At 41.4% G+C, this 14,409-nt stretch overlaps 1 protein-coding gene across 1 annotated transcript in view; it reads right to left on the reverse strand.

Moving 5' to 3' along the window:
* The window catches only part of limd1a (LIM domains containing 1a), a 20,158-nt gene extending 8,934 nt beyond the window's left edge, over positions 1-11,224 (reverse strand). The window contains exons 1-2 of the mRNA XM_007571110.2: positions 9,538-11,224; positions 3,328-3,429 (exon numbers count right to left, since the gene is read on the reverse strand). Of these exons, the coding sequence (XP_007571172.1) occupies positions 3,328-3,429; positions 9,538-10,630 (1,195 nt within the window). The 5' untranslated portion in view covers positions 10,631-11,224. The remainder of the gene's footprint in view (positions 1-3,327; positions 3,430-9,537) is intronic.
* Positions 11,225-14,409: the final 3,185 nt, after the last annotated feature.

The following is a 14,409-nucleotide window of genomic DNA, read 5'->3' on the forward strand; positions in this document are numbered from 1 at the left end:
GAAAACTCCAAGCTTTTCTGAAAAGATAAGGGCTTAAGTAAAGTCAGGCGTCAGGACTGATGGCTCGAAAAGCAGCAGAAAGGACTATGACTGTAGTTCTTTCATAAAAATGTAAAACACCTGTGGGACAGAACAAATCACAAAGCCATTTTTCTAATTAAAACCATTCCATTAGCCCTCAAGACTAATCCCATTCATGAAAAACGACATAATCAATTCAAAGTGACCGTGGGACGCCTCGAGCTGTCACCCTGGTCCTCCCTCTTTCCCCTCGGCTAATTACTCAACTGAGACACGCCCCCCTCAAAATAAAACGTCTTAAAGCAGATATTCAGCCTCGCTCTCAATCATTCTCTTTTCTGGTAGAGACACCAATTTGTAGAAAACTGACCAAGAGGAATATTTGGAGGCCTTGGTGGGAGTGTGAATGAGAGTGGTGGTCAGAACAGTCGGTCTTCTGTGTATCGAATTTCAGAGTTTGTTTTCAGAGAGGACAGGGCTCAGCGTCTAACTGTGGCTGGTTCTACTTCTCATTATCCACCCTGCAGAAAAGTGCAGCATCAGCTCTGGATAGTAATCAAAGAGAAATCAGCTGGTGACCAGAATCAGCTTTTTGATCGTCCCCTCCCGATGACCAGCTGGACAAAACTCTCAAATCCGATCTTTTTCCAGGTAAGAAACACAGGTTTCACAGATCACAAAACAGGTCTGAACGATTCGGCTAATAGCGTAGAATAATTAAGTCCAGGTTTGCCCTTTAACCATTTCCTCAATAGGAAGTTACAATCAGAAGCAAACTTCAGCTTTGTTTCACTGCCAAGGAAAATAGATGGCGCTCCTGTACTGGCCGCTTTGCAAACGTCAGCCAATAGTGTGTCAAGTAGCATTATGGCTAGGTATTTCAGCTTCTCTAGATAAATTTTCTCCATGGCCTCTCCAAACTCCTCCCACGCCCGAGTTTTTGCCTCAGCGACCACCTGAGCCGCCTGCCGCTTTGCCCACAGGTACCCATCGGCTGCTTCTGGAGTCCCACAGGCCAAAAAGGCCCGACCCCTTCTTCAGCTTGACAGCCTCCCTCACCGAAGGTGTCCACCAACGGGTTCGAGGGTTACCGCCGCGACAGGCACCAACAACCTTGTGGTCACAGCCCCGATAAGCCGCCTCGGCAATGGAGGCACGGAACATGGTCCACTCAGACTCAATGTCTCCCACCTGCCTCGGAACGTGTTCGAAGTTCTGCCGGAGATGGAAGTTAAAGCTCCGTCTCACAGGGGACTCCGCCAGACGTTCCCAGCAGACCCTCACTACACATTTGGGCCTGCCAGGGCTGACCGGCTTCCTCCCCCACCACCGGAGCCAACTCACCAGTTTGGAGAGGCCATGGAGAAAGACTTCCGTACGGCTTCGAGGGGGAAGCAGTGCAGCACCAACACTGTTTATAGTGGGGATGGTGTGCTGCTGACCTCAACTCAGGACGTTGTGGGCCGGTGGGCAGAATACTTTCAAAGACCTCCTCAATCCCACCAACATGCCTTCTGTTGAGAAAGCTGACCCTGGGGACTGTGGGTTGGGCTCTCCAATCTCTGGGGACGAGGTCGCCGAGGTGGTCAAAAAGCTCCTCGGTGGCAAATATTGCTTTGTAATATTTTAAAATGGCTCAGGTAGCCATTTAAAGCACATTTAAGCATGTTGAAACTTACTTTATTAAAATTTCCAATGTTGTGGAAAAGAACACAACAGTAGAAGAAAATCCTGTTAGGAATATTCATAGCTAAAATGAATAATAAATGACCGCTAAAACAAGAACAAAGTTCCTTATAGAAAAAAAAAAAAAAACTAAAGCTGCTAAAATCAGTGCTGGCACATTAAAGCTTCACAAAAGCCAGAGATGTGAAATCTTCAACAAAAATCTCAACCAGAAATGTTGGAGTTTCCTTCATCGCTCATGGCTGTGCGTGGTGCGATGCATGCTCTAGCTGAATGGCCCCCCTGTCCACATACTGTCTTCCATCTATTTACACTTTGTTGGACCTACATGGGCCCCTACTCCTGCATTCCTCTCTGGACGAGATGTTTTTTTTCCCCGTGGCCACTTAAAGCGAGCACAACCCTAGTGCCCCCACATGGAGCGAGCTATGAGAGGTATGTAGTGTGTAAACTACGACCCCCCCCCTCCTTCCCCACCTAATGTCAGACATCAGCCTCAATCTGAGCCACAATGCCTCCGTTCTCTTTTGTCTCCCGTCTCATACGCAGGACAGAGAGGCTGGGGAAAACAAGAGATGTTTATCACATGTTTCAGAGCATAACCGTCCGAGGTCAAAGGAGCTGGAGAACAATGAGCCTCAGCGGGGGTTCGCCAAAACAGTGGCACAAATACTCGGCATACCCATGAGCTGAAAAATGGAGCGAAGATTTTAATTTGCCGTCGTGAGGAGCCAGGTCGTATTTCAGTCATTCTGTTCTAGACATGAAGATTCTGGTCAAGAGAAATATTTTTGATTGGGATAATATCTAACACGAAGCATGAATTTAAAAATGAGAAGACACCAATACACGGTTTTTGTTGCACTTCATAACTATGCAGTGCAACTTACTGTTGTTCTATTGCATAAATTCCCAATAAAATACCACAAAGTTTATCGACGTGGCCTCAAAAAGTTCAAGTATTAATACATTTGCAAGACAATCATATATTTGTTTTTGTTTTCGTTTCTTCAAAAGACCTTCTTCTTGCAATGTTTTTCAGTCCAGGGAGGGAGTGCACAGAAACTTAGTGAGAACAGAACAAAAATATAAAGGAAAACATTTCACTGGAGAATTTTTGATCAAGACTATTAGAAAATTCTACATTTTCAAAGCAATTACAAATGTAAGCACACCATGTAAAAGGGGAATGTCGTGTTACTTTTCTAGAAGCGACAAGTGGTCTCAAGGTTTCTGAGTAGAAGCGAAGATATTCGTCAATCAGCGACTTTCAGCGTGAAGTTCTGAATCTTTTCATCCAAAAAGAAAAAGGTATTCAATTGACAGGTTGATAAATCGGGCAGGTAAATAGTTCAACTCTGTCTTTGTGTGGGCTCAAAGATAGACCGACACACCCACAAACCAAACACCAGCAATACATGATAGTAATCCCTCCATAATTGTGAGCATTTACGAAGGGAAGGAAACGACCGAGGAAGGTGCCACTTTCTTTCACAGATACAGGAGCTCAGCAGCCTGTTATTAAGGAGTCATAAGCTCCATGTATGGGGCCAAAGGGGTTTAAGTGAGAAGAGAAAATCTCACAGTGAAGGCATGGTGTGTGTAGGTGTATGTACTTACTGCAAGCACTGCAGGTGAAGCAGGTGTCGTGGTAGAGGCTACCCATAGCCTGGCAGGCCTGGTTAGCTCCGTAAACCGCCTTGTTACACTTCATGCAAAGCCCTGGAACAAAAAACAGTGACATGGAGAGGGGCTTCACTACATATTTACATGAAAATACAACTATATACACAAACAGTAAAAAAAAAAAAAATGGTATCCTAAAACAAACACAATACACCACAGAATTAGCTTATCCAGACAAAAGTCAGGAAGTTGATTTAGTAAAAAGGGAAATATTTCCCAGTCTGTTTGCTTGACTTGGCTCTGAAACCTGGACTTGTGTTAATAAAAGGAGTTGATAAAAATCAAAGTGTGCCTACTCTCACAACACACTCTGCTTGGCTGGCTCGACATAACGACAGTGGAGTGGAGTCTGTTTAATGATCACACGGACACTCAAGCCAAAGTATAGACAATAAAATGTGTAGATAAAGTAAGCCACATGTGGATGTCGAGAGCAATAAGACCGATCATAGCAGCGATGCTCCTTTGATCGAAGTAAAAACATCCCTCCTTTGACACAGTTTATATCCTAACCATGTTTTATTTTCATCTAAATATTACCTACTTGGTAATATCTACACAGGAAGTCATACAATGATAAAAGACAGGCACCAAAAGGTGAAAGAGAGGTAAAACCTGGACTTAGAACTGGTCTTGATACATCAGCATTCAACACCAGAATCACAACAATCAAGTCAAAACAAGTGAGCCTTCCTTTGGTCCGTCAAGGCAGGAAAAACAATAATCGTACATAATCAGAAGAATCTCATGATCAGTTGTTCTTGCTCAACCTTCTCTTAGCTTAGAGGACAAACTGGGTTATTAGTAGAGCTACACAACACATTGAATCATATCAATGTGTGCCAAGTCGTAGCTCCAAATGACTGCCTGTCTTGTATGTCCTTAGTAACCAATATTTATATAAAGAAAGGGTTAGCGATACACTTCTCACATTTTGCAGATCCTGGCCACCAGATGTGGGGATTTGTCTGAGTGAACCTTTGGTTCTACAAAGACATTTTCAACGGACTGGTCAGAATCTAGTTGGTAAAAGATCAAATCTGCACTTTACTGCTCTATATTTATGCCTCTGAGCATCCACTACACAACTTGAGAACAAATCCGATGACAGCTTATCACCACTAAGACGCAGTCAGATGGGTGTCAAATCAATCAGCTATGGTATGGCTATATGGCCTTCCACTCATCAACCACTGACTCAACACAGGGGCTTACGGCACTGATGGAGGATGAAACCTTGAGACCTCGAGTTTCCCTTTTAGTTTAAGAATGTACACGCAAGGGCACCGAGTTATTTGTGTGCGTGTATGTTTTTTTTTTTTATAGAAAAACTCCTGAGGGACTCTGAATTGGAGCCCAGCAGAGGAGGTCCGCCCAACTCTGCTCCTCCTAAATCACTGACAAAGACCCTTCTGTTTCCACTGTATCCAACAAACATCACATGGCTGACTCCTTCAAAAAACAGTTTCACTTAATAACGCTGCTGAGCCAAATTTTCTTCTATAATTTAGTCAAAATTTTGGTAGAAATTAGAGAATCATTTCAACAACAACAACAAAAAATGAATCTAGGGTTCCAGTGGCTGGAGAGGAGATTTAGAGATAACAGAAGGATATTATTAGAAAGTAAAAGAATGCAGCACTTATGTAAGCTATTTGGATTAGAATCAACTACTAAAATAAGCAAGTCTGGTCATTTAAATCCCTTTTTCTAAAAGCCCCAATGAGATAAGAAAACACATTTAGGACATTTAATATGTTTTGCTTTAAGATTTGCCTCTAAACAAAAATGTACATTTCATTATCTTTTTTATTTCTAATTAGAAAAATACACTAAAAGTCAAATTTTTTTATTTTTTTTTTTAAATGCATTAAAATTCCTGTCTCTGCATCAACCTTGTTGCTGCTTTGGTCATTTACAAGCCTGCCTTTTAAATGGACTGCCTGGGTTAAATTTTGGGGGAAGGGAAGCAAAACACACAGCCGTACTTCTCATTCTACCTTCCTCACCTTTTCCAGCTGTCAAAACTCTCGATAGATGGCTGCTTACTGCCAAATATTCCACTGACAGGGAAAAAAAATGTTTTAAACATCTATTCATCCCATGGATCTCTCTTGAAAGTTTCTAACAGAATAACCAGACCAGAAAAAAACATTTTTAGATGAAGTCTTACTCTCAGGTCAAACTTTAAATAATCAGCAAAAGATTTCCACTCTTTCTGGTGCTTTAAGCTCAATAAATACATGTCTTCGACCTTTGCTACAGCTAACTACTTTTCCATGACGTTTCTACGGGAATACAGAGTCAGGGTGTCTGTGACTCACACTGCTGGGACTCAAAAGCCGCATATGGAGAAGCCAATTACAGCCTGCAGCTTGTCCATGTATAAAAACTGCTGGTGTAGTGCGCCCGTACTGTACATACACACACATTTATTAGTTAATGACGAGGAAAAATTATACAGTGCAGTAGCATAACCTCACACTGAAAAACCAAAAAATGTAACCTTCAATCTGAGAACATAATGGGGGAAGCATCCAATGTTGAAATAATAAAAAAAGTTACACAATCACATGTTTGTTTTTTTTTTGTTTTTTTAAACTTCATTAAATCAGCATTTCTATGAGATTTTATTTAGTAATCCACGCCAATTTGTTATTTGGGAGTGCTACCAGAAAAGAGCTTTTTCTGTCCAACCATCACAAACATAAACATGTGGAGTTTACTCCACTCTACTGGGACTTCCATTGAAATATGCATTTTGTACAGACAGACGCAACTTTTGGCAACAAGCTCCTGGTGGGATCGGTGTGGGAAAAAAAGGGGAGAATATATGGGAAAACGTCTCGTTAAGTACAGTGGAGGATCTGTGACGCTACGGCCCGTTTGTCTAACAAAAGCCTTGGGAACTCTAATAGAGCGATTATTACTTAAATAAAATTTTGTGTTGTATCTGGATGATGTGAAGAGATCAAAAATGAACTTCTGAATACCTCAAACCTCTGAATTAATATAGAAGACAAGTTAATATTTTTGTACATTCATCAGGGTGAGATTAGAGTTATTTATTTCAGGGTTTTTACATATCTTCACTAGAATTAGAATATGTCTGTAGCAATTTTAATGCTGATAGTTGCAAAAGAGTCAACTTGTGCCCAATACATTGGGCAACATTTGCATATCACTTGATAATTGAAACTGGGAATCCACTTTCAATCCCGTAAAATATGCAGTAATGTTTCATTCATGGATTCATTTCCTAACTTTCACCAGTGCGCACAGTGCGACTCCAGTCTAAAGTCTGAGCTGACACAGGATATTACATTCTGTCAGCTTCTGCAGGCCATATATTCACAAAGATGCTCACATGCGCATGAAGGGCTATCACACACTCACACACACGGGACCGGGACTCCAAAAGGCCTGCCAGAGAAGAAGCCAAAAAAATCCCTGGGAAGAGTTAATATGGTGCTTTTTGACTCCACAGCCAGATGGGATGAATTAATCCTTCATCTTAACACAACATTAAACCCTCCAGTGATTGTGTGTGCGTGTGTGTGTGTGTGTGTGTGTGTGTGTGTGTGTGTAAAACTCCGGTCCCACCACTTCTCCTCATCTTGGATGAACTTTCCTGTAAATCTAGCATTCTTTTATTCCCTTGGGGCCAAATACAAAAGACACATCCACAAATTTTGCCCCCAATGCTCTCCGACTGGCCACTCATCCATTCATCTGCACAACAGGCACCCCTGAACTTGTCTGGGTACCACCACACCTCCCTTTTGTGTCTAAAAGCCTCATTTTAAAAATTCCTGCAGACATTCCTTCGTGTTTCCCCAGTGCAGCCATTTGGCACCGAACACCATTTCCCAGAACCTACATCTGCAGTTATGCCGATCGGCAAAGAGTAGTCATGGGAAATGTGATGCATCTGCCTTCAGGACACTGCTTGGTGAAAGTTTCACTGGCAAAGACTTTTTGGAAGCACACAGTCTTACTAAAACGAAGAAGAAGAAAAAAAAGTAATTTAATAACCTACAGCAGTACGGATCAAAAATATACAAAATGTGCCTAAAGAAATGGCATTTTCTTGTACATTTTCCTCACGGAATTAGAAAGATACTTTATGACGACAAGAAAAAAGGCCTCCACGCTGTTTTTTTTTTTCCTTTAAATCTAGCATGAATGCATGACTCAGAATGAGCCACAGTGTGGTGGGAAACTCCAAATAGGAACAACTGCATGTGTGGGCTGTGTGGGATTGAGCATGTAGAACTGTGTATTTATTTATATACACATTTAGTGTATTACTTATAATCTACACATTTCCTGGCTGCACATGGGTCCTGTACTGTCCCACACGTCTGTAACGTTCACGTCAGGAGGATATTTACGAGCCGTGTCGTGACAGTCCCATGCGCTGCAACTTCTTCCCTTACACACCAACACAAGTGGGGGGGAGGGGGGCGAAGAAGGACTGTGAATTGCAATCGTGACATTCCAACAGGAAATTCCTCTTGGACGGAGGAAACGATGATGATTTTGCAGAGCTGCTTCATAGCGAATGCATCAACTTTCATTTACTATCTGTTATAGAATACTGTTGAAGTAGGGCATACTTATTTTACATTTTATCTTTTCTTATATCTCTTTCTGCAGATTAGAGCTTACAAACTAATCTTATGAAGGATATCCTTCTGAAAGCTCAACTACAGCGTCCAAAGTCATTTATACTTCCTTGAACTAAACTGATAAGAAGGGCAATGAGAGCGTTAAAAAAGAGAAGCAGCCAACAGCTCATAGGAGATCTGGAGGAGCTGCAGAGATCCAAAGCAGGGAGAATCTGTTGACACAGTCACACACTGCAGAAATCTGATCTTTGTGGAAAATTGACAAGAAGAAAGACGAACGTTGAAAAAAGCTAAAAAGTCTCGTTCTACAGTTGTACATTTACGACAAAGCAAACATGGAAGAAGGTGATCATCGAATGAAACCACAACTAAACTTTTTGGTCAATATGCAAATTGCTATGTGTGGTGGAAAAACTACGTTAATTGAGATGATTGATAATGTTGAACCTAAGTAACATCTAAAACTAAGACGGAGGTTGTCCGTCCTTGGCTTAGATTAAACATTTATATGCTAGAATGGTCCAGTCAAAGTCCAGTTCTTAATCCAATGGAGAATCTGGTGATATTCAGAGACTTTCCATTCAATCTAACAGAGAGCTATGAGAAGGTGCAATGATTGTGGTCTGAAGGTGCAATGATTGTTGTCTGTAAATGTGTCCCAAAAGACATGCAGATGTGTGTGGAGTAAAATAAGGCTTTTTCAATGTTATTAATTCAAAGTGGCTGATCAAACGCACACCACAGACACCACAAAAATATCAAAAATCTTCCGTATCACAAATATGTGCAACCTTTTGTTTCTCCATCGTATGAAGTCCCAAAGCATTACAGGTTATGTCTGCAAAATGACAGAATGTGGCAAAACTTCTAAAGGTTTGCAAAACTTTTGCGAGGCACTATGAGCGGAACATCACTGTTCTGCTGACGTTTCTCTGCACCTTCGGCAACAATGGTGGAACTCAACACGCGCTCAAGCAGGTATTAAAACGCTCAGTTTGGGATAATTGAAAAATGTGCAAGCACAGGTCTATGAAAGTCATTAGCTAAAAACAGTGGAGGCCATTGTCAGTCAAAGTAAACACTGGAAAAAACACGATAACGCACAAGCTCAAACACTGCAGTGAAGATATTTGTATGCTGAAGCTCTAATTGCTGTGTTACTATCCTTGTGTCAACGATGATAAAGTGATCTCTGGGAAGAGACAATATGAAAGCATACATCTGCCTGGCTTTGGCCATTTTTTACCGCCTGAAGGGTTTGTTTAGAGAAGACAAAGAAGGATTATTGTCTAGCAGACTAAAATAAAAATTGAATTTATCAGTAAAAACATAGGACATTGTGAAAACATACAGGACATTTGTTTATGTGTGACATGTGGCAGTCAGTGTGTATAATATGAAATATGAAATCAAAAACAAATGGGTTTGTGTCCATGAATGTGAGTGGGTGCTTTTGTCATTCAGATGGTGATAAACTGACAGAAACCCCCTTGTTGGTGTCGGCTAGTCTTACCAAAGTAGTCCGATTTTGGCTGGGCATCCATCTCTTTTTCCAGTTGTTTCGTAAGTGCCTCTAGTTTAATTTCAGCTGCAGAGGGCCCCTGCTCCAGCGGCTGCACAGGCTGAGCGGTAGAAGGTATCTGGACAGGTTTAGGGGAGGACGGACCTCCAGGACCATCGCTGATGACCTGCATGGCCTGTACGCCACCAGGCATTTGGCTCCGAGCTGTTAGCTGGTTCTTAGAGGCAGATGGGGCTGCAGAGGTCACCTGGGCTTTAGGTTGAGGCATTTCTGGGACAAAGGAAGTGGCTGCAGGACCATTATGGTTAACAGATTGTAAGTAATGACTCACAGGCTGCTGCACATGATAGTCAGCATCACCTGTGAAAGCGGTCAAAGGAAAGGCAGGGATGCCCTCTGATGATGGAGCACCAATGGGCTCTCCAGTCCAAGCCCTGGCTGTTCCAGCAGAGCACAGTGGACTCTGATTGGTTGCTTGTGAAGGACTGACAGTGTTAGATGTGTGCAGGCGCTGAGGCTGATGGTGGGATGTGCTGCTGCTCCCTGAGAGAGTGGGGGGCAGCTTGCCCTCTCTGGATGGGGAGACAGGGTGCAAAGCACTGGTAGCTGGACTTCCACAACTTGGCATGGAAGAGTTACTGTGATGGGAGGAATGTGGCTCTAAGCGCTCGTTATCATAATTGCTTCCGTAGCCGTACGCCCTGCTGGCTGGAGCTTCAGCCTGAACACACTGGTTCACCGGCGCGGCGCTCGGAACCGGGCCCGACAGGATCGGGGGCTTCGCCGCCGCTTCCCCCGGCTGCCTGTAGCTGTTGATGGGCGGTCTGTCCTTGGTGTAATGAGCGCCGCCGTGGTGACCTCCGTTCATTTTAATCACCTGGTTGCTTTTTGCCATCTCCTCTTGCTGTTTCTGCATGTGTATTTTGGTCATTTTGGAGGCAAAAACCCTCCTAGTCTCTTCAAAGTCCGGGTTATTTCCTGCATCCCTCCTCATTCGAAACAAGCCATCTCTGGATGCTTCATACATGTTCAAGTCTTCGATAAACTTACTCGCTTCGAGTCCCAAATCCTCGTATTTATCCATTTTGTGTAAGAACACCGAACCGCTTGCTGTGATAAAGTTACAAGAAGTTATATATGAATCAAAAACGTCCGTAGGAAGAGTGATACCTCCAGAGTTTGAAGTCTTGACACACACAGAGATAAAAAAAACCCCAACCCGAACAAAGTCAAAACTACTTTAAATTAATCCCAACCTCGTTGTATTTCTAACTGAATCATCCGCGGGAAGAAAAAAGAAAAAGTTTTCCCTCGGTGAATCCGACAGTTCAGCCTCGAAGAAGCCGCCGTCTGTCTGTCTGACTGAGCAGATCCCGGATCAGATACTCTGACTGGACAGGACGACCCCTCAGCCGTTTGCCCCCTCCTTCTCCGCCTCCACCTCCTCCTCCGGTTTCACGGTCCCAGCGGGAAACATTCAGACAAAACTTTGTCCTCTGCGCTTCAAACGAAGATGAAGAAGAAGGGGGAAAAAAAAGTCCACCACGTTTGTTAAAGACAAATAAACACTTGGCTAAGGTCAGGGCGGTTAACGGATAGGACTCGTTAGCCGCTGTTACCGCTGTTGAAAGGAGCCATACGTGGCCACCGGACGACAGTTAGGACACAAAGCACAGAACTGTGTTTTTAAAGGCGCAGTACTCGCATTAAACGCGACTGAAAAAATATCACTTTCCTTATCTGTCCTAACCGAATTAGCTTTACCGACAGACAAAAAGTCACCATGTAACTAAAGAAATGCCTTCATTTTTTTTTTTTTTTTTAAGTTTCCCCAATGTAAAAAATGTGTTGCGTTTATGTATTCAGTCGTCTGACACCCCTAAATAAAATTCAGGGCTTCACTTGCTTTCAGAAATCACGTCTTAAACTTGTTATTAGAGTCCTTCTCCTCGCAGAAGTTTGTTAAAACATTAGTGAACTAACAATACAAAGATATGATCACACCAAAAAGTTTTAGGGATGAAGTTATAACCCAAGTACCTTTAGTTACCTCGGGATACTGTTTTATAACCTAAAGACACTTTAGGTTATATTTTCGAGCTCTGTCGAGAATCTGACAGAGCTGTGTTCAAACCATCATCCAAATAAGGAATGATGTTTTGCTCAGGTGTGATTCACCTGAGCAAAACATCAGCACAATGCAAATGCACTTTTAATTTTTTTACAAGTTCACATTTTGAAAGTCATTTATTATTTCACTTTATGAATTGCCCCCTATAATAGTTATGTACTTCTGGTGGTAATATGAATAGTTTTGCAAGGCAGTGTTCATCCATTTGATTAATAAAATGCTCCAAACTTAGCCACTCCTACACACATTTTTCCCCATATTGCTCTGGAATAGGGAGGTGTACTTTAAATTGCAAGGCAACTCTGGCACACACACACACACACACACACACACACACACACACACTTGAATATTGTTTGTGAGATATTTCAACTTTGCAGTAGTGGATTTTTTCCCCTTTTAATAAAAGCTCAGAAAGCTAAAAAAAAAAATAAAATAAAAGTTTTGCATGAAAAGTTTAAAAACAGCATGATGAGTTTACAAACTGCTACATTCATACATGCAAATATGTCACAAATTTAAGCAAACAGGATGTCAAGGAGGCCTAGGCCTTGGCCAGTGGTTAGATTAAAATAGTTTACACCACAAGACTTGACTATCCATGTAAAGAAGATGCAAAGACAATAAAACTTTTAAGAGTGTGTGCAGACATCATCCTAAGAATTTGCTCCTTCTGCCTAACCACAGGCTAGTTATCATTCAGAAGTTAATCAAACAATAAAATAAAAAATAGATTGTGATCACTGCATTTATATATCATATAAACGTTTTTTAACCAAACTATATTAAAAATGTTGAAACGAGGTGCTCAGATTGTGCTTTCACAAACATTGGATACTAGCTATTTATTGTAAACTGAATATTTTGCGTAAAACATAAATATACACAAATGTGGAAAAATAAGAGAAACCACTTAAAACAACAAGTTGAACTTATTCTCAAATTTAACTGTAGATTTCTCAGACTACACACATTAACTCATAAATGTAGATGTATCTCCCCAAAAAAGAGAGAATAAGTTTAGACAGATTAAATTGTCCTAATTTTAAAGGAGAAATTTTGCAGCAGAAACATTAGAAAGAAGCAATATTAATCCAGTTGTCAATAGACATGATTTGCAGATTGATTACAAAAGATGAAAACAGTTAAAATTGCTCAAAGTATCAGGAGAAAAAAAGTCCACAGCATTATATATAAATCATGTGCACTGAGGGCAGATGATTTATTTCTTTTGAAACCGACTGTTTTGTTAGTTTAATTATACAGGGTAAAAGTCATATTATCTGTGTCAAAACATTGTTGTGGTTTCACTCTTCATATCCTGAATATTTGGCAATTTAACAGGGGTGCGGACACCTTTAAGAGTCACTATATTTCAAGATACATTCACACAGTTTTGGTACTGAGGACTTGAAAATGCTGTCAAAAACAACAACAACAACAACAAACTACATGCCCTGTATAAATATAGATTCCAGTGCAAAACAGAACACATATGGATATTATGGACAACATGTGGGATATTGTTGCTTTAGAATTTTACAAGTTTGCATCTACTCAGTTTGTATTTACTTAGCTTTATCCTGAACGCAGTTAAGGGAATAGCTACAATTTGCTTAGACAGTGACGTCAGGAACATCCTCAGAGGATCAAACAGTCCTCCTTGCGGTCAGCCTCCCGCTTAATGAGCTATAGCATTACTGTGCCCTCCTGTGGGAATGCATAAGACAGTCCAGAAACTAAACTGGCGCAGTGAAGGGTGACTGGGACTGCACTGCTGCATGCCCCACCCTTTCTCTTTTCTTTTTCTTTGTCTCTTAAGAGTTTCTCAAGAGGAAAGGAAGTGATTTACTTTAACACACTAAAGATAACTCATGGTGCACAAGGCTACGGCTGGGGTTTGAAGACAAAGTGAGTCACTGGCAGCACTTCCCTGTTCAAAGTTGTCATGGAAACTGCAGAACTGACAAAAAGTGTTAAATGGTATGGCGGAGGCCGACGGTGACAAAATTAACTGTCAGAAGAAATGCATCACTGCAGCTTAGGCCTTATTTCTTAAAATGAGAAGAAACATTTTCAATTTTAACTTGTAGCCTGGGATTTTCTGGCAGCTCTAAACAATCCAAAATAGTCGCATAAACTAATGCGACTCATAAAGTGTTGCATTGGTATACGAGTTGCGACAATGACTCGAAATAAATCAGATGTTGGCTTAAAAAAAAGAAAGATTGTGTGTGGACTTTATTTTTATTCCACAAAATCAATTCTGGACGTTGAAAGAAAACAAAAATTTGAGATGACGGAAGATAAAGAGCCTCTATCTTTGGCCTTTCCATTTTGTGCTGTGACAGCATTTGGCTGAGCTTAGGTGTGCATATTTATCAGAGAGAATAGCTAAAACAGGTTTGGCTCTGGTTCTCTTATTCCTGGCCTTTCTTCCTGTTATTCTGTCCGTCCTGAAAGCGCTTCCTGTCACCTGATGGTGGGTGATAAATCACAGAAATATGAAAAGAGGCTAAAGGAATGTTCTGCTTTTCTCTCTCTCCCTTTCTCTCTGCAGTTTGTTTTGGGCAAATACAGTTCACAAAATGACACACAAGCGTAATTTGAGACGACAAAATTGTTAAAATGCTGATATTAGAAAATTCTTGTGTGGGATGCAAACTTTCAGGACACACCTACAAAAAAAAAAATCCTGTGGGTACTGAAAGGTTGTGAAAGACAAACGCTTG

This window comes from Poecilia formosa, unplaced genomic scaffold (genome assembly GCF_000485575.1).
Source record: "Poecilia formosa unplaced genomic scaffold, Poecilia_formosa-5.1.2 Scaffold273, whole genome shotgun sequence".
NCBI classification, from domain to species: domain Eukaryota; kingdom Metazoa; phylum Chordata; class Actinopteri; order Cyprinodontiformes; family Poeciliidae; genus Poecilia; species Poecilia formosa.